This window comes from Notothenia rossii (genome assembly GCF_949606895.1).
Source record: "Notothenia rossii genome assembly, chromosome: 1".
NCBI lineage: Eukaryota > Metazoa > Chordata > Actinopteri > Perciformes > Nototheniidae > Notothenia > Notothenia rossii.
In genome coordinates, this window is record NC_136912.1 from 20,752,173 (window position 1) to 20,772,805 (window position 20,633).

Sequence of the window (20,633 nt, forward strand, 5' to 3'; positions counted from 1 at the left end):
GAATGGAAATAGTTTATTTACAGCAGTGTCAGGGTTTCTTATTTTGACTTTAGTTTAACTGTTGAGAAGATTGTTATAGCACAAGCAGACGACTTACAACAATGCTATGTAAATGGTTCATTGAAAAATCGTTTTATATTTTAACCTATTGGGTGGGGAAAATAATCAACATTAAGGTCAAATGCTGCAGTATTCCTGTTTTGCAGTGTTGTCCTTGTTTTTTTTTGTTTTGTCATTAACCTTTGCTTGCCTATGGTTTTTTTTTTAGATAGGAAAGTTTCCCCTTCCTCTTACCCGAATGGTTTAGTCTGTGCTGGCTGTAGACTTCCATACTGTGGACTAGTTTGTGCTAGAGTTGGGGGATGGGTGTTGCCAAGCAACAATCATTGCAGTGTACTTACCCTCAGTCTGTGCGCTGCTAGCTAGGGCTGGTGTTGAAATCACCACGCTGTAGTTAAAAAATGTTTTACCCACAAGATTTGTATAAAGATATGACCTTCAAATATATTATGCAGTTGATGTAAGAAAGAAAAAGTTTTATATAATGCTCTGTCAGGAGTTATGAACAGACTTTTTCTTTTTATAGGTTAAATTGTTTTCTATTCTAGGCTCATGTGGGCAACACATCCTTAATAGTACCATCCCCCCACCCCCCCCCCCTCCATTAACAAGATGGACTAGTCCTAAATGATTCCCTCCTAATTTCTTTTGTGTTCCTTCTGGCCTCTCAGCCTGCTTCCACAACCAACAAATAGATGGAAGGCCTCAATCCCACACGTACTGCTAAAGGTTGATTTTTTCCCCTCTCTTTTAAAGCATGTTTAACATTTCTGTCTGTCATTTGGAAGTAACTAGATGTTTGTCATTGCATCCTCACTCTTGTTCTGGATTAGATTGTGATACTTACTCAGAGTGCTATGCTAGTCATAGTACATTGAGCTTTGGCTTGTTGTTAAATTTGTATTGTGAGTTGTTTTTTTAACACGAAACATCACTTTCAGTCTTTCTTTGTGTTTCAAGGAGTTTACTGTAAATTAATTCTAATGTAGCTGACAATGGAAAATACATGTTGTTAGCCGCAGCGCTGTGCACGATAGCAGTGTGGCGCATGCTATTCAAACATTGTTTGAACCTGGTTGCACTTGAATCTTTAGGCTCAGGATCTGAAGGTGTTAATTTTAGTCATGCCTGTTCTGTGTACAACATGTGAAGTATGTATTTATAGCAGTGTCAACATATTTGTAGTTGTGTGATATTTCTGTTGGTATGATAATCTCATAAATGTCACACATGTTTAAAGCGTCTTCAGTGCTAACAATCGTTTATATATGGGATTATGTATAAATAAATATCTTCAAAGCCTGTGTTTTTATCGAATCAGTATTCACATATCATTTATAGAGCAAGAGACATTCGTAAAGGTGGATAGGCTGTATAGTGGGATTTTTTTCTGGGGGTTAAAGGAGGACTTGGTTTTGAGCTGTTTCAACTTTAAACATTAAAGATGACTTTAAAACCCTCAATGCCAGTGTATTAGCAATTTCCATCAAGAACTGAGGAAACATGCTGTGGATTACCTCACCGTTGGAAATAAAAAGGGATCCCAGCCAGAGGGATCCTTGGGTTTTTCTTTTTTCTTCCTGCAGTTTAACAGCAAATGTTAGCATAAGCTCGATATATATATACGAGGGTAGATATGCAATATCATATGACATTGTCAGTAAGCTTTGGTCCAAAGTCTTGAAGTAATTTAGGGGATAGTTGACTGACGCGACGTGGTGAGCAGCGGCACGTGTGCCCGGTTTAATAATAATAATACATTGGATTTTATTGCGCTTTACATAAAATAAGTTGGTGCATTTAGTGCACAGCCCCTCCAGGGACTATGTTATATGATTTCGGTTCAGACAAATTATGTCTAAGTTTCAGAGGACAGGGGAGGCAAAATACATTTGAATGGAAATAGTTTATTTACAGCAGTGTCAGGGTTTCTTATTTTGACTTTAGTTTAACTGTTGAGAAGATTGTTATAGCACAAGCAGACGACTTACAACAATGCTATGTAAATGGTTCATTGAAAAATCGTTTTATATTTTAACCTATTGGGTGGGGAAAATAATAAACATTAAGGTCAAATGCTGCAGTATTCCTGTTTTGCAGTGTTGTCCTTGTTTTTTTTGTTTTGTCATTAACCTTTGCTTGCCTATGGTGTTTTTTTTAGATAGGGAAGTTTCCCCTTCCTCTTACCCGAATGGTTTAGTCTGTGCTGGCTGTAGACTTCCATACTGTGGACTAGTTTGTGCTAGAGTTGGGGGATGGGTGTTGCCAAGCAACAATCATTGCAGTGTACTTACCCTCAGTCTGTGCGCTGCTAGCTAGGGCTGGTGTTGAAATCACCACGCTGTAGTTAAAAAATGTTTTACCCACAAGATTTGTATAAAGATATGACCTTCAAATATATTATGAAGTTGATGTAGGAAAGAAAAAGTTTTATATAATGCTCTGTCAGGAGTTATGAACAGACTTTTTCTTTTTATAGGTTAAATTGTTTTCTATTCTAGGCTCATGTAGGCAACACATCCTTAATAGTCCCATCCCATTTCTTTATGCACGTGACAATCTGCCAAATTGCAAAAATAGTACACATATCTAATTCAAACATGTTGGAGATCGAGGCCTTCAGATGGCTCTGTTAGCAATGCGGTAACAGTAAAGCGAACACACTTTACGGTGTGAAGCGGAAGCAGCTCTGACCAGATAAGATTTGAGCGGTTATGTTAATGATAAGCGGCTTTGTTTTCTGTTCCTTGGCTTATACCAACAGACAGATTTAACTAGTATCTAGAATATGTCTGCTTTTTGTTGTTAACGCTGATTGCTGTGGACCAACTGCGGCTTGGGAAAACCTCTCCTGCAGTTTTTGGCCTCGTACTGTCCGTTCTGTCTGGAATCTTTTTCTTCTTCACCTTTTTGTGTGATTGGTTAACGTGTCACGTCTTAAATTGGGATCCCTTTACCTGCTCTTTGGCTTGGAGAAATAGCTTAATCACTTTGTAAAGATGTTTTGGCAACATTCTCAGAAAATACCTAATCGTTCGATATATACTTGTCTTTTGTGACTAGATGGGTGGTCAGTTCATTCTAAATAAATAAAACAGTGAGGTTTGCTGAAATGTAAAGTAACCCTCAAATACATTCATCTCCTTTTTTGAAGTCTTTTAAGGGCTCAGTTACATTTCCTATTTTGAATAGTTACGGTACATAAACTGTACTAAAAAAATCTCTCTTTTTTTCTTTCAGGTTTTCGAAGAATTTGGTGGTAAACCCAAGAGCAAGAACCTTTCGGGTTGAAGGTGAGTTACTGACAGATTATTTCAATAATTTCTGCTGCCTTGTTTTTTATATCACAGCAACTCCATTTCACTACTCAGTGTAAATTGTCTTTTTAACTTTTCATTTTCTCCCGGAGCACACATATTCATCATCATTTTGTCTGACTCTCATAAAATCTAATTTTAATCATCACATTCATATGTGCATATGAGATGAATATATATTGAATAAACATGTATACAATCTCACAACTAGCCTCAACACTACAATGTGAGAAACATTCAAATATATGTACGGAAAATCCTCCTGAATTTGCATAACCTCTTAACTGCTGCCGACACAGCCTCTAAACGCCTGTTCCGATTGGCTGAAGATTGAACCAATAGGAACGTGGGGGGATGGGAGGCAGATTTGGGTTGCTGCTTTTAACTTCAATGTAATTTCTAGTCTCTGAATCAGGGGCTTAGGTAAACATGAAATCAACCGGTTAATCAAAAGAAATTAAGAAAAAATGAATTGAAGAGATCGGTTAAAGCTTTAATCACTTACATTAAAAAGCCTTTCTTGCTTAGTGACCTGCACCTTAACTGCACCCCCCCATAGCACAGATATACCAAAAGGTGTTCACACAGGAAGGTGCTGTCTAAATGTGTCACATTTTAGTAAAGAAACAGACTGTCGGGAACAGACCAGTTTTGGAATCATATCTTGGTGACAGGAGAACCTTCTAGAAAAGAACAAACAACAAAGCCAAAGGGCTCCACAGAGACCTCTAGTGTTTGCTCTGAAGCTCCGCAGCCATTTCTCCCCTATGCAGTGCGTTAAGTCCAGGGCAGGTTCATAAGCGATAGACACTATGCTGCTTCCTATTGCAGCTAGCAATAGGGGTTTAATCTCTCCTTTCACTCCACAGGCAGCAATGGAACTTGTTGTGACCGAGGAGAAGAAGAAGATATTCCGTGCTAGGAAAACTATGAAGATCAGTGACCGACAGCAACTGGAGACCCTTCACAGCACTTTGTTGACAGCAGCTGCGGGGATTTCCGAAACTGCTTCGCCACCTCTAATGAATGGCACGCACAAGGAGGATGGACAAAAAGCAGGGTCCAAAGAGCCAAGCAACGCCTCGGACTCAGGCTCCCCTCAAGTTGCATCCCCTGCTTCTCCATCTACTTTCCTTTCCCTAAATCTGTCTCCTTCCCCTTCCTCTTCACAAAGTTCAAAGGCTAAGGATGAGACTTGTAGTCCTTCCACATCTCCATTCCACTCCTTGAACTTAGAACTCAAAAAGATTGAGGAGGAAAAGCCCAAGAAAGGTTCGTCTTTGTCCTCATCAAAGGAATCCGTTCCAGTATCCTCAGCAGAATCTAAGGAAAACAAGGAAAAAGAATCTGAGGTGACACCGGCCCTGGAAAAGGAAGAGGTAAATGCTTACGTTTTTTCCCCGACATTGTCTCATAGGGATTTATTCAAGATTTTTTTCAGACAACCTACGTTAATGTTGAGGTGTGGATAGATAGAGAATCCAAAAACCTTCTAAGTAAGTAACCAATGTTTTATTTTGTTCTTCGCCAGGATGACAAAACTACAACAAAGGACCCCGCTAAGGATTTGCAAAAGGATTCGGTTGAAGGTTTGGCTCCATGTTTGCCCCCTCCAGGATCTAACTGCGCAGAACCAATGGATACAGACACTACAAAGGCCAAGGACACTGAGGCGCCCACAACCAAAACGAAGGTTGAAAAGCCTTCTTGCCCCAAAACTACCACTTCTGATTCCCCAAATACTCCTCCTTCCTCATCTCAACCAGCTTCCTCTTCCAACAATATAAAACAAGAGAAGGATGTCAAAAAGGATGATGGGAAAAAAGTAAAGATTGAAAAGGAGGATGGGAAAAAAGGAAAGGTTGATAAGGAGAATGGGAAAAAAGAGAATGGGAAAAATGTAAAGGGTGAAAAGGATGCTGCTAAGAAAGGATCAATGAATGAGGAAAAGATGGATGTGGATATAGTGAAAGTAGAGACCAAAAAGGAAAAAGCTGATGTTGGAAAAACCAAAAAAACTTCTCGACCATCTTCCACTCCACCATCTAATACAGGTATGAGAGAGTGAATTGCAACAATCTTCCTGATAGCTTCAAGATAGTTTCTCTACATTGATACAGGGTATGAACCACAAGCAGTTATATTAGACATGTCATTTAATATTGTATAAATGCAGACCTTGTACCATTGTAGACTTGGAATGTAAAGCAATGGAAAGGCTTTCTGTTAAATATGTTTTGTCTACAATCCGAAGCCTGGATATATGTTCGTGTTGTTTTAGAAATAAGTTTTGCATATGGGTGACTGAGACATCCTTAAAGCAAATCAATATAAAGTATTTAGGGAAATTAAAAGCTCACATAGAATAACAGATCTCTTTTTCCTTTATTTCCCAAAGTGCAAGAGGAAAAGGGCTCCACCTCCGGACTGAAGCGCACTTTATCAGAGGGATCTCAAAATGATGTAGAAGCCGTGAAACGTGAGGGGAAGAGACCCAAAGTGGAGCGTGAGGAGTTGGAGGCACAACTGGAATTAAAATTCACTACAAAGGCTGGCAGTCACGATAAACTTGAAAAGGTTTGCACCTACCCTGACAAACATCATGTTTTCTCTTCAGTCTAAGTGAACTTTCCTTGGAAACCAATGGATACATCTTTACTTAATTGTGCCTTTTAACCCCTTCCTCTAATATTGTTTTCCAGATTGTGCAGCATCTCGTAGAAGAGCGGTTGAAGGCCTTGGAGCAGAGCCTTTACGATAAACATTTCCATGAGCTGAAGGAAAGAGTCGACAAGATTGACTGTGCCACTAAACACCAGACCGCCATTAACACACTCCAAGTAAGTAGACTGTAACATTGTTAAGTAAACCTACATTTAAACACAGTAGTGTAAGATGCTCTTTTGCTGGTTAGTGCTATGTAGTTAAGTGCCTTCCTCTCTACTGTTTGTTTAGGCCAAGATAAACCGACTAACGAAAAAGTTTGGTGAGGCCAATCAGGCGTCAGAGAACAAAAGGAAACAGGAGGTAAGACATATTTTTCTTTTGTTGCACGCTAAACACTCCTACACACCAGGGTTTCCGTTAGCCGGTAATTACCGTTTTTTAGCTGGTAAAATTGATTAAAAACCGGTAAATTCAAAACCTGCCGGTCCAAATGTCCGGTAATAATTAGGGATGCTCCGATCGATTGGCCGCCGACCATTATCGGCCGATATTGACTCTTAATAGTTTGATCGGTGCTCTCTATGAAGGCCGATCAGGAGAGCTGGATCTGATCGATATGGACATAAGCGCGAGTGAAGTATAACCGGACGCGAGAGAGAGAGAGATCAGCTGCTGAGTCTGACGGAGACACACAGCTCTGCATGATCACCTGAAGCCCCGCCTACTGTTTAGCGAGCTGCATGAGAGGGCTGTCTGGAGAGAGGGAGGGAGAGAGAGGGGAAAAGAGAGGATCCGTTTCTCCCGTGTTATTATTCAAAGTTAATGTAAACTTTTGAATAATATACTTCATCTACTACAAGTAGTTTGTTTGAATGTAATAATTATGTTGTTTGTTGTTTGTGGAATCATTTATTGAAGAATGAATCTGAATTTTTCGATCTGTTACGATTATAAACTGAAGCAATATAAAAAAGAGCCCCATTAACTGAGTTTTAAACATCAGCGTATCCGGTCATGTCCGGTAATGTCCGGTAATTACCTGCTAACGGAAACTCTGCTAGACAATTCTTATTATTATTATTGAAACATGACCGGTAAGTTTCAAATTTGTCTGGTATAATAAATTATTTCCAGACATTTGACCGTCAAGAAAAAATCCTAGCGGAAACCCTGCTACACACCTAGTATTCCAGTGTTTGTTTCTGATATATATCTAACACTGTCTGATTTCCACAGGCGCTAGCTGCTGTATCTGCTGCTGTATCTGTTGCTGTATCTGCTGCTGCCGCTTCTGCTGCTGCTGCTACTGCTGCTGCTGCTGCCAAGACTGTGACTGTTGCAAACAGCTCTCAAACTCAACGGTAAGTGTCTGCATGACCTCCATGTCCTTGTCTGGGATTTATTTGGTATTGCCAGACCATTTCAACCTCTGACTAAACATTTCAAATCAAAACATTTATTAACATTCTCAACATAAATGCATTAAACATGCTATATTTGAATCATACAGCAATACTTGCTGTTTGGTTTTTGTCAGTGAATATCATTTGGTCTTTGTATGAACGTGACAATACCGGACTGAAGCCAGTACTACACATGGAGACGTTCACAGCATGTATAGATGATATTGTCCGGGGTTGCTATCTGTAATCACAGATACAGAATAAAGATATCTTCCAAATACCGTTTTGGAAACCAAGATTCCATGCCCCTTGTTCGGTTTGTCTGGATCAGCTTTATAAAACTCTTCCAAATAGTTCTTAAGACTTGTTTTGGAATAAACAAACACACATGACAGTCTGTGTGTTGCACCTGCACAGTAACCCCACCTGGGTCCAGGTCCTGAGTCTTGTGACGTTCTACAATGTGAAGCCTAAGCGTTTCCTCAGGCCGTGCAGAGTGTAGTTAAAACTGCACCTCTCCTCCCAACAGCGTGCTCCAGCAGAAAGTAGAGCTGCAGCCTGAGGGGCCCAGAGAGGAAGTGGCGCCCTCTGGTGGAGAGCTACCTGTTCTGTCTATCAAGAAGGAGAAAGAAGAACAGGAAACAGAGGAGAAACATGACAATAAAGATACATCAAATAATGTCGATATGGCAAATGAACTGGCGGAATTAAGTGAAGGAAAATGCACGGCAGACATTGAACTCCGCTCAATCACGCCCCACATGGAGTCCGTGCTGTACCACTACTGCCAGAGAAGCTCAGGGAAACCCAGACATGACCGCTACGCATCCTATATTTTCCGCTATCTAGTCACATATGAAATCTACTGTGACTGGCTCTTGAAGGTCAATTATATAGGTTCAAATGGCAAGGACGCATTGCCTGTGAATCTAAGGAGGGCGATGAGGATGTACGTCGACCGTCGGTTCCCCATACTGACTTATTACCAGTGGCGAGACATTCAAAACGTTATCAATGAAGTACTGCGAGTTAAGAAAAAAGCGGATTTTTTTCGAGTATATGTTGCAAGATAATTAGTTCATTCTGTCAACGTTCTTTAATGTAATTAAAGTATGTAATAAAAATACATGTCAGCACAATGCCACATTCAGTCCATTGTCCTTTTGTAAATAGCTCTAAGCATGAGTGATCTTTCTAAACAGGCCAGTTCGTACCTCCATGGAGCTCAAGCAGATCCAAACAACTACTTCGCCCTCAACAGGTGGTGAGTAGCAGATCTTTTTTATACTTGATGTTGTATTGCCTTTGTCGCCAAACACAGTGCACATGTGCCTTCATCAACATTAACACGGTCGCTGAATCAATTTGACCTACGCTGCCCTTCTGCTTTAAAGACTTACGAGCAAATTCATTCAAAGTTGGTGTGAAAACGTCGTACGGAGCTGAGTGCCACATACAGGCTTAGAAAGTGAGAAAGAATTGACAAACTCATTGTTGGTTTTGGTCTGGGATTTATTGACAATAATAGTAATGGAACATTTACAGACTCATTCTTTAAGTGTCCTGTCAGCTTGTAATTTGAATTTGACGGCAGTGGATGCGTACCTGTCTTTTGTCCATGAGATGCCAGGATAGGTCTTCACTTCAATGCGTGCTGCTCACAATAAAAAATGTATGGATATTTTTGATAACTGATCCATTTCTGGTTACTGCACCCTTAAGTTGACTCTTAAGCCCCGGCCACACGAGGACGATAACGGTCGTATCTGCTACAGTTCACTATCAGATAGACGGTTCAGCCACACATGGCCGACATGGAAACGCAGATAACGGGTCCCAAGATGGGTAGATCTGCAAACGAACCGCTCTGGGGGGGCAAACGGCTCCGTGTTTATGCCTATACGATAATTTCCTGCTGCGTGTGGACGGAATACTTTTTTGATTACGATTGCGGTCCGTTTGCGTTATCGTCCTCGTGTGGCTTTAGTAAAAAGGAGCAGGCCTGTCACAATAACTTAAAAAGAATAGAGAAAAATATATTTTCCTAATTTTAATATGCATGTAAACCTTAAAGATAACATTTCTTAAGAATATTTGGATGTATATTTTTCTCTTATAAATCTTATTTTTATGTCGAATGGAATGCATTTAAACACAACGAGCAATATCAAGGTCAGCAAACATTCAAGGTCGTGTCCATATATCGTAAGATTTGTTTACAGCCTATAAGCACAAAATACAGTTCATTTGAAATCCTCAGTTTCACTTCATTTGACTTTCCAAAAAACTTTTACTTTTTCCTATTTACAGCAAATCCATTCCTGCTTGCTTCCACCACAGGTCTGATCCATACGCCCACCTCCACTGCCATGGTTTCACAGGCTCCCATCCTCCAGCTGATCACCACCACCTCTAATGCTGGCTCCACCCTGACCGGTGGCATCACCACCCAGAGTTCCACCGGCACGCTGCTGAAGACGCCCAGCGGGAGCAGCATGATGGCAGCGGGCCAGCCGCTCCTCATCCAGCTGCCTTTATCAATGACCAACGGCCAGGGAGGAATGCTCGTCAACATCCCTGTCTCCTCTCTGTCTGCAGCCACGTCCCACAGCAAGGCCAAAACCACGACTACCACCACCACTTTTATACTCAAGCCTGCTTCCGCTATTACCACTTCCTCGGCCTCTGGTCCCACTGTCGCTACCGTCCCCTCATTCCAGGCCTCCACTGGCATGGTGTCCCCCACCCAGATCTCTATCGCCCGGGCTGTGTTCCAGGGTGGTGCTGGGGGAATAACCACACCCAATGCAGGGGTATCTGTGACCACAGCCAGGGCCCCGGCTCAGTCTGTGTCTGTAGCGGGAGCCATGTCTTCAGCCTCTTCACCGGCAGCTTCTGGGCCCGCTGCTACAGGATCCACCGCTCCAGGACCGCCACAAGGGACGTCCCTCACATCAAAGACAGGTAGGGTGGCACTTTGATTAAAAAGGCTGTTGTCTTTCAAAAGTGTATATTGTGTCTCTGCGGCAATCTGCAACTTGTAAAACTCAGGCTGTCAAGCCATTAGGCCAGTCCCAAAAACGATGCAACTTGACATTAGCCATCAAAGTGATGTCTCTATAATACTTACAATTATTAACCATTAACAAAGTGTAACAAATATCTGGTCCAAATATCTGTGTTATCTGTTTTAAGATGTTTTACAAGTGATTTCTCAAAGGTTTACAAATATTTTCGTTACTAACAAATACTTAATATACTTTATACAATGTTATAATGTTTGTAACGGTAAATCATAGCCCTAATAATTAGTAATATTACCATTTGATCTATTACTGTTATTCAAAGTTTGATTGACTAGCAATAAACCCTTTGGTTATTCTAAAGGGTTACCAGACATGTATGTGTATTGTTACCTTGTCATCTCAACAGTAACTTGTGTTGCCTGATCCATTGTCTTTATCCTGGCAAAGTATCAGTAAAGTATTTAGTATTAGTAAAGTTGTTTGTCGATTTTTGGGTCTCAACATTTATCCCTTTTATTTGATTTCAGACAACCAGGCTACCGTTTTTACTCCGTCCAAAGCAGCTGCTCCAAGTTCGCGACCAAAAGGCTCCGTCATCGACCTCACTGAGGACGATGATGATGTACAAGGTCAGTCACCTCTTAACCCCCATACACAAAATAGATTTTTATTTTAGGATCGGTATACCTTAACACGCACTGTTCCGAAAAGCAGGCTTTAGTTATTAATGTAATTTAATTACGTTGTTCTCCTTGTTGTCCAGTGACCGGAGTGAAGAACGCCACAGCTGCAGCTCCCTCACCCACCCAGCGTCCGAATCCCGTCCTCAGCACCCCTTCCAGTAAGACCCCATTATTATATCATATAATCAAGACATGAAAGGATCACTTTGTACATGCATGTGATACCATAAACCAGTGCTTCCTCCTCTCTATGGGGAACCATTATGATTTTTAAGAAATATAATTACATTTATTTACACACATAAATACTATGCGTTTTACATCTGTAAACTCTGTCCTCAGGTGCAGGAGCGAGATCTTCCCCGCAGAGCAATCCTCAGCTGACGGTCCACCATCGCCCCCCACTGGTGAGGATCTATATCTGCACATTACACATTTTGCACAAATGTGTTTTGTAGCTTATACGTTTTGTTCTGTATATTGTTAATTGCATATAAATTAAAACGTATTGATACATATGTGGATCCTATCCTTAAAGGCTGCCTAGTAAGGCTACCAGTTGATCTTGCAGTATAAAAGCTTTGTTGCCAGCTGTTAAGTAGTTGAGAAATTATTTTTCTCAGCTGAAACCTCAGATCACGTCTATCTGGGTCAGATTGATCCCTATAAACGGATGATTATTAAAACCATTTATGTTTCTCATGCAGATAACAATTTGATTGACTTTGGTTATTTATTACATGAATATAAAGTAATGAAACCGCCAGATTGGGTCAATGTATGTATCTCATGTAATATGTACAAATTAAACTATAGTACAGTCGAATCAAACATAATTAATGTAGTTTAGTGCAATTATAAGCTGTTGCCTGAAACCATATTGCACTCTCCATTGTATTGTTACATTTTTAGCCGACATTATCATATTTAGCCCATTTTGCTCAAGGAACAACTCATGACACTAGTTTTGTCTTTTTTAGGACTCTCCTCTGAAATCTCGCGCTGTAACCACTACTACGCCAACACGGGGCTCTATTGTGGTGCTGCCCCCGCTCCCCGCTGCACCTGCACTGGCACGCTTACCCCCCGAGGCGGAGCGCTCCTCTCCTCCGCAGCAGCCTCAGCTGAAGCTGGTGCCCAGCCAGACCGGCATAGTGCTGTCCTGGTGTGTGTCGGAAACGGATCGGACCTGTGCGGCTGTGGACAGCTATCACCTCTATGCCTTCCATCAAGACAACTCCAACAGTGGTACAGCGCAGCAGCACTGGAAGAAGATTGGGGAGGTGAAGGCCCTCCCGCTGCCCATGGCCTGTACGCTGACCCAGTTCCAGTCCGGCTCCACGTATCATTTCGCTGTTCGAGCCAAAGACATTTGCGGGCGCTTCGGCTCCTTCTGTGAACCTCAGTGCACAAATGTCATCAATTCCAACTCTGGCTGAACAGTGAAGGAATGGAAAAAAATGTCTTTATGACTTCCTTAACGTCATTTTGTGTTAAGAACTCAAATAATGTGCGTGGAACTCTTACAGTATCTGTAAATACTTCTCTACATAACAATGGGACTTCTGACTGAGTTTGAGGATTGAAGCAGCAAACTGTTGGTTTTGTTTGGTTCATGTATGAATTGTATTTTATGTTACTGTTGTATATAATTGAATTACTTTACCTCTCCACCGGGTCAGATATTTATGTTGTTATCCCCTGTTACTCTGATCCGGATGTCTTCTGCTTGAGTTGAGAAGAGGTGAAAGGATTATCCTTGTAAATTGCACAGAACTGTATACATGTGCGGTAGAAACTGAATGATCATTTTTTTAAGTTTTGTCTGGCAACCAGACTTTGAAAAACACAATAAAATGTTTTATTAAAGTCTTGGCTTATTAATTTAATGACGAATCCCATTATCTGTTTTGAGGTTCATAGCTCTATCGCCAATAACAATACCAATCTAACACATTGAATGCAGAGAAATTGGCACTCTGGTAACAGGATACAGATATGTTGGTGAACAAAAGTAATTTGTTGACATTTACATATCCAAATGATTAAAAGTATTTGTATTCCCAATGCATTGTGATGCAGATAATTGGGCTGATTCTAAACCATCTCACGGCTGCTCAGTGGAAACATATTTATTATATGTTGGCTAGTTTGTAAAGTCTCAGATCTGCTCCTTGACTGTATCAAAAGACTCAGTAAGAAAACTGACTACTAATGGTTTCTGACTCAAAGGTGTTCATAAAAGGGCTTTCTCGTCAATACTGTGATCTTCTTTCCCATTAGTATCTTCATTTTTAATGTCTGTACATATATCCTCTGTCTCTCAAAGGATCACATAAGTTCTCATAAGATAAGTTGTCACATTTTCAGGGGAAGACAACAGTATTCAGGAGTTGTGTTTACATCCTGCATTTCCTCCACAGTGGTCTGTTTCCACATTGCCTCAATTTTAGTATTTAAGAATTTTATTTGCCAACAAATGCAACCTACTCTAATTCTGATCTACTACTACTGGTACAACTGATCTCATAAATGTGCCTTTCAGTTGTTTTATTCTAGATCTAATTATTTAGCAGGTTCAAATAAAACACAAAATAATAATATTTTATTAATATTTGTTTAATGTTTTGTAATTATATTAAATTGGTAGGCTATAATAACAATACTTTTAAGATAAAAATTACATTGAATTATAAACTGACCAATTAAATCTCATGATTGCTGTGAGCTTAAAGCTATCGTATGCTAAGCTTGTATATCTGATAACTCGCAAAAATGTGGCTTAAAACTGGAGCTTCTGGTAACCAACCACAAAACTGACACAAATGCAAAGTAGAAATGTCACATGTTTTAGTAACGGCAGAAATCTTACTTCTACCTTAATTCTAAAAGATACGTTTGTTATTTTTATTATTTACAGATAGACTCCAAAAGGGACTTGAGCACCTGCCCTTTTGAAGTTCCAAGCCAATTGTAAAACAGAGTTTTCAACACAGAAGTGCTTTACTGCTACTCAACGGTTATGCAAATCCAATAAAACAGAGGGTTACGTATTGTAACCAGTGTTGGTACGCGTTACAAAAGTAACAGAGTTACAGTAATATCTAACTTTTTGCTGTAACAAAGTAATGTAACGCATTACTAATGAAATGTGGGTAATATATTACCCGTTAGAATGCTCAGTAACGCAGTTACAACACATTTTAACCCGAAATTAAATGGTGTTTTGTCAGGGTTGCCAACTTTGGGTACCTGGCTGGAGTGAGATTTTGATATCATGGGTTTAATTACACATATGCGCACGAAATGACTGCTATCGTGTCAGCAGCGGGACCTTAGCATATATATACAATATATACAAATACACAATATTGGACACAGACTATAAAGGGCAAACAGTTTCATTCACTAATGAAAGTCAAACACATGTTTGTTTCCACTGTTTTATTGTGTGCCTTTTATTGTTTGCCATAAGCAATTAATGGACTTATAGTACGATAAATAAAAATGAACTCGATAAATTGCCATTTACATGAGGATGTGACTAGCAGTTTGAAAGGATGTACTTGAATTATTATTATATATTATCATTATGTCAGTGGTCTAAAATGGTCATACAACAGTGCCAACAATATTATCGTTTATCGCAATAATTTCCGGGAAAATGTATCCAACAAAATTATTTATCGTGAGATGCCTATACATGAAAGACACACACACAGACAAACCTACAGACTTACTCCAAACTGCCAAATATATTAATTAACACACTCTCACTCTCATATACTCTTTGACAATATTTTGGCCTAGAAGAACAATAAGCAGCAGACTTTTACTTTTTTATCATTTCTACTGGACCTTAGATCTGCGCATGCGCAATACGGGTCGGCAGTTGCGGCTCCAGAGTATTTTTGTTGTGTAGTAGGGATAACCCAAACAGTGGTGGGGCTCAAGTCAGTATTTGCAATAGCCGTGTTCACACCGGAGTACTTTTCCCACCTTAGTTCCGATATAGTTCCGAAATGTCGCGTTCACACCAAAAAGAGCCGGAACTAAAATTAATTCATGAGAACCTTTTCCCCCCCTTTTCCGTCCCTGCTAGAGAGCAGGGACTCTCATGCGGCTCTCTTGTGAGAAAAGAGCTATATTTCTGATTGGCCGGGTGGATTGCAAACCACGCCCCGTAAAACTCAAAAAAAGTGTTGTGAAGCCACCATTTTATTATCCTCGCATTAGCATTATTAGCATTAGCATTAGCCCAGCGCAGAAACGCAGAGAGACTAACTTATGGCAACACAAAATAAAACATGGGAGCGGTGGAGATGAGGAGGTGTCGGCGTTCTGGAGATTTACTCGGAAGGCTTCATTAGAAGCTGCTGGGAGTCCCAGCAGCTTGGTTATGGCTAGAAAGGATCCGTCTTGTGTAAAACTATCGCGAGAGTTCGGCTGAATGTCACGTGGCTGAATGTTTACGTTTGGCAGGCAGCCTTTCAGTTAGGATCGTTAACATCAGTTGGCCACAGCAAATGATGGTGAGAAGCTAAACTATCTATTAATTATGTCAATGACATGTGTGATTGACATGTGTGATTGTTGAAAAGAGGTCTTGCTGGTGTTCAAAGAAGAATGACAACACTGTAGATCACCAACACTATGGTTTATTTTTTATTCACAGGCAAGTCAACGTTGTCGCAGTAAAAGTCCCAAGATAGCTCCTGGTGCAATAAAATGTTCCCTTGCAGTGTTTTACTATTATGTCTGATGTTTCTCTATTAATATTGCTGCTGCATTAATGTGTATGTTGCATCATGTTACTGCTGTAGATGTGTTTCCGAGCCGCTCCGATTACAACGAGAGTTACAACGAGAACGTGACGTCATATTTACACTAGACGGATCCTTTCTAGCCATAACCCAGCAGCTTCTACTGAAGCCAGTCCCCAACTCCGGGGACTTCCGGCCGGGGATTTTGGGCGGCAGTATACGCCGTGAAGTGGTTTGCGGCCTGCCAGTAAACCCAAAGCAGAAGAAGAAGAAGAAGTGACGTCAGCGGCTTCATTTGCCTAATCCAGAGTCATAAGAGGTTTCTCAATACTCAAATTTCCCCTCCTCGACTCCACGACTCCTCAGTCCTCCGGTAGTGACCCGGAAATGAATTGCAGCGCGGAATTTTGAAGGACATCTCATTTCTCTAAATGCACTTCGAGGACCGAGCGTCGAGCATCGAGGAGGCTCTCTGGAGGAGCTCTAACCGAGGAGACACTGATGCATCCTCCACGGCTCCTCCACGGATGCATTTCCGGGAACGGTGGAGGCGTGACGCACGGCCGGACTTATCTCAGCCAATGATAGCTCTGAATGCATCCCTTGGATATTATTTTAGCAACTGTCTGCTTACATCGCAACGCGATGTTTACAGTGAGAACAGCTGTGAGGTCCGTGCAGAAAGCAAAGCAGTGTGTAAAATATATATCACTCAGTATAACAGTCCTACATTACTTTCTTTATTTGTATGCTGTAGTTTAGTAGATATCTACAAACAAAGAGTCAATATTTTTCTAAGACCATTTAGTGCTTCACATAATAAAATACACAACGGCTGTAGCCTGATTATGCTTTAGGAGCAGTAGGTGTGTGTAGGTGTGTTTGTGGTACAGTGTGTATGTGTGTGTTGTACAGTGCGTAGATGCGGCGGACAGACGGGTCTCAGTTGGTTTGGTGTCCTATGCTTACTTTTAATACTTGTACAACTTTTGGCCCGTAATTTCAATTCCCCATTTGAGCAACCAGAGAGAGAGAGAGGGGGGGGGGGGGGGGGTTGGGGGGATATCCAGTCTCTGATTTTGTTACGTTATTATGAGAGTGCTCTCATACTTGTTTGATTCTGAAATCGTATATATTTATATAAATATGTATGTGTGTATACGTCCGCATCTGTAGCCTGTTATTGTCTTATTATACCGCACTGTCAATGCATTAAAAGTAAATATATATAAGTCGTCATGAACACATCTGTCCATCAGAGTGCTGCTGTGCCTCCTGTCATCATTAATGGACGTCTCTTTAAAATGACCGCTCAGAGGAGAGGAGTTCTCATTTCTCTAACCGCCTGCTGCTTCCACTCCTCTCTCCTCGGTTCCCCTCCTCAGTCCTCCGCTCGCATCTCCTGTGGGCGGCACCAAGTCTCGAGGAGAGGAGTCGAGGAGGGTAAATTTGAGTATTGAGAAACCTCTATAGAGAGATAAGAGTTACGGCACTCCCATAGACCTCCGTTGTAAAAATTGGCGGGGTATGGACATCGAAATAGTTCCAAATATTGTCATTTGGGCGTTGGACCTCATTCACTTACATTACATTACATTACATTGCATTTAGCTGGCGCTTTTATCCAAAGCGACTTACGGCGCGTCGATTAGTTCCAGAGGTAAGTTGCTGAAATATCGAACTCTTTTGAATTGTCAACTGTCTATATTGTCTCAGAGGCCCTTTATGATGCTTATACTGGTCTTCATTTGTATATGCACAGCGTAATTATCTATATTTTATCTTGGTTTTTACAACCAATTTTGCTAGCATTACCTGCTAGTTAGCTAGCGCGACTTCGTCAGCTTTGAAGGTAAGATTTCAGTAATGAATCGCTAGCAGCTTATATGATGCTGGGTAACTAACAAGCAGGATTTTGATTGATCATGTGTTTTTTTTGTTTTTTATCTGCTGAACCTGACCGTGTCAGCCATCCTTAGTCGGCTTTTTCTGTATGATATGTCTTAACTGCTAGCACTAGTAGAAATGAGGTGGCGTTTGTGATAAATATTTCATTTAATATTTCATTGCATTTTGGGATATATACTAACATTTCATTATGTGACATGTTTAATGTACTTCGTTTTTTTTTGTACTGTTCCGTGTTAACTCATCTGTACTGTACAACTAGCCTAGCGCTACTTTTTAATGCTTGATGGTATGCAAGGATAGATTCCTTTGTATTGTAATATACACACTAGTTTAATGATTGTTCTTCAAAGGTATTATTCAGTCTTCAAAAAATAATAGCATACTGAACAGGCTACTCTACAGCAGTGAATGAAGGATGAGCCTAAAACATGTTCATGCATCCAAAATGTTTATTTTTAACAAAATAAACACTTTTAAAAAAATAATAAGCACTTTTTTATTCAGCCTCATATGTCAGCCATGGCTGTTGCTGCTGCTGCTGGCGGAGGTGACAGCGCGCAGTGCATATTGGAACTCTACAGGTGTTGGGACAGAGTTCCTCAGACGAATGGACAAAAATGTGTTTTCCAGGCAATCTTGAGTGAAGCGGCTTGTGAGAACAAATTTGTGCCCTTGTCTCAACAGGTCATGCTGGACCTCCAGGAATGTTGTTGTGGCCATCACCAGTCCTGTCTGGAATGGTTTCCATCTGCCCTTGGGACCGATCTTCAGGCCCCGAAACAGATGTTTTTTTTTTGTAAATAGTTGCTTACCCTAACCCTTTTTTGTAAATACACTGAACAAAAATATAAACGCAACACTTTTGTTTTTGCTCCCATTTTTCATGAGGTGAACTCAAAGATCTAAAACATTTTCTACATACACAAAATAACCATTTCTCTCAAATATTGTTCACAAATCTGAAAAAATCTGTGATAGTGAGCACTTCTCCTTTGCCGAGATAATCCATCCCACCTCACAGGTGTGGCATATCAAGATGCTGATTAGACAGCATGATTATTGCACAGGTGTGCCTTAGGCTGGCAACAATAAAAGGCCACTCTGAAACGTGCATTTTTGCTTTATTGGGGGGGTCTGGGGGTGTCCGAAAACTAGTCAGTATCTGGTGTGAGGGTTAGGATTAGGGTTAGGGTTAGGGTTAGGGTTAGGGTAATGTTGTGAATCGAATGGCCTATGGTGGTGGCGGGGTTATGGTATGGGCAGGCGTATGTTATGGACGACGAACACAGGCCACTCGATTCACAACATTACACGGCTACTCCACGGATGCATTTCCGGGAACGGTGGAGGCGTGACGCACGGCCGGACTTATCTCAGCCAATGACAGCTCTGCATGCATCCCCTGGATATTATTGTAGTAACTGCTTTCATCGCGACGCGATGTTTACAGTGAGAACAGCTGTGAGGTCCATGCAGAAAGCAGAGCAGTGTGTAAAATATATATCACTCAGTATAACAGGCCTACTCTCTGTATTTGCTTTAGTTTAGTAGATAACTACAAACAAAGAGTCGATATCTTTCTAAGACCATTTAGTGCTTCACATAATAAAATACACAACGGCTGTAGCCTGATTATGCTTTAGGAGCTGTAGGTGTTTGTGGTACAGTGTGTAGGTGTGTGTGGTACAGTGTGTAGGTGTGTGTGTTGTACAGTCCGTAGATGCGGCGGACAGACGGGTCTCAGTTGGTTTGGTATCCTATGCTTACTTTAAATACTTGTAAATACAACTTTTGGCCCGTAATTTCTATTCCCCATTTCAGCGACCAGAGAGAGAGAGAGAGAGAGGGGGGGGGTTGGGGGGATATCCAGTCTCTGATTTTGTTACGTTATTATGAGAGTGCTCTCATATTTGTTTGATTCTGAAATTGTATATATTTATATAAATATATGTGTGTGTGTATTCGTCCGCATCTGTAGCCTGTTATTGTCTCATTATACCGCACTGTCAATGCATTAAAAGTAAATATATATAAGTCGTCATGAACACATCTGTCCATCAGAGTGCTGCTGTGCCTCCTGTCATCATCGATGGACGTCTCTTTAAAATTACCGCTCAAAGGAGAGGAGTTCTCATTTCTCTAAACGCCTGCTGCTTCCCCTCCTCTCTCCTCGGTTTCCCTCCTCAGTCCTCCGCTCGCATCTCCTGTGGGTGGGAGTAAGTATCGAGGATAGGAGTCGAGGAAAGGAGTCGAGGAGAGGAAATTTGAGTATTGAGAAACCTCTATTGTGAGATCGCTCCTTTGTGCCATGCCGATCATCGTGTTTTCCTTTTTTGTGGATTATAGCCTAAAAAGGCCTACAAACATTTCTGTTTTTGCCGCCGACCGGCGCAGGAGCAACAGCCTTTTTTTTGTATCAATGAACTACACTATGGCCTGGATTAGGCGGTAAAGGCAATTTCAATGTATCGCGAGTGGACTTTTTGTTGGGTTTTGTTTGTTTTGTTTGTCTCGAAAAACTTTGAATACATTTGAATAACGCAGAAAACCTGTCTTTGTTTATTATGTGTGCATATAGACTTGAGTTAATACATTTCCGTGGGGACTATTTTGTGGGAAGAGCAGATTATCCGTTTATTATTTCTGTTTACCTTTTATAATATTTCATTCAAGAACCCCTTGTGCGTTTAATTAACAGAACTATTTTTAGATAGTTGATCGTTACATGTCTGTCCCATAGAAGAACATGACAGCGCAGCGCAACTATACTACGGACGTGACTGCCCTGGCAGCGACATCAACA

General features: G+C 40.9%; 1 protein-coding gene and 1 long non-coding RNA gene across 3 annotated transcripts; both read left to right on the forward strand.

Annotated features, from left to right (window-relative positions):
* Positions 1 to 755: 755 nt before the first annotated feature.
* Positions 756 to 13,025, forward strand: LOC307035835 (activating transcription factor 7-interacting protein 1-like). 2 transcript variants are annotated; one of them, XM_079675606.1, is made up of 14 exons: positions 756 to 789; positions 3,301 to 3,353; positions 4,247 to 4,756; positions 4,909 to 5,431; positions 5,776 to 5,954; positions 6,080 to 6,217; positions 6,333 to 6,404; positions 7,281 to 7,405; positions 8,650 to 8,711; positions 9,758 to 10,411; positions 11,001 to 11,102; positions 11,237 to 11,314; positions 11,499 to 11,563; positions 12,137 to 13,025. In XM_079675606.1, exons 3-14 carry the CDS (start codon positions 4,253 to 4,255, stop codon positions 12,593 to 12,595), a joined length of 2,961 nt encoding a protein of 986 aa, XP_079531732.1. In that variant the 5' UTR covers positions 756 to 789; positions 3,301 to 3,353; positions 4,247 to 4,252; the 3' UTR covers positions 12,596 to 13,025. The 2 variants fall into 2 exon arrangements, with proteins under 2 accessions (XP_079531732.1, XP_079531733.1); XM_079675607.1 differs by having other exon boundaries at positions 9,788 to 10,411.
* Positions 13,026 to 17,081: 4,056 nt separating this feature from the next.
* Positions 17,082 to 18,941, forward strand: LOC307030615. The gene is made up of 2 exons (XR_013805722.1): positions 17,082 to 17,579; positions 18,515 to 18,941. It is a non-coding gene; the product is annotated as an uncharacterized lncRNA (long non-coding RNA).
* The last annotated feature ends 1,692 nt before the right edge of the window (positions 18,942 to 20,633 follow it).

Excerpts from the sequence above, each read along its gene's own strand:
- LOC307035835 (XM_079675606.1), top strand. The coding sequence starts at position 4,253 with ATGGAACTTGTTGTGACCGAGGAGAAGAAGAAGATATTCCGTGCTAGG. Across the intron at positions 4,757-4,908 it reads CGGCCCTGGAAAAGGAAGAG|GATGACAAAACTACAACAAA; the intron begins GTAAATGCTTAC and ends GTTCTTCGCCAG. Across the intron at positions 11,103-11,236 it reads GGACGATGATGATGTACAAG|TGACCGGAGTGAAGAACGCC; the intron begins GTCAGTCACCTC and ends CTTGTTGTCCAG.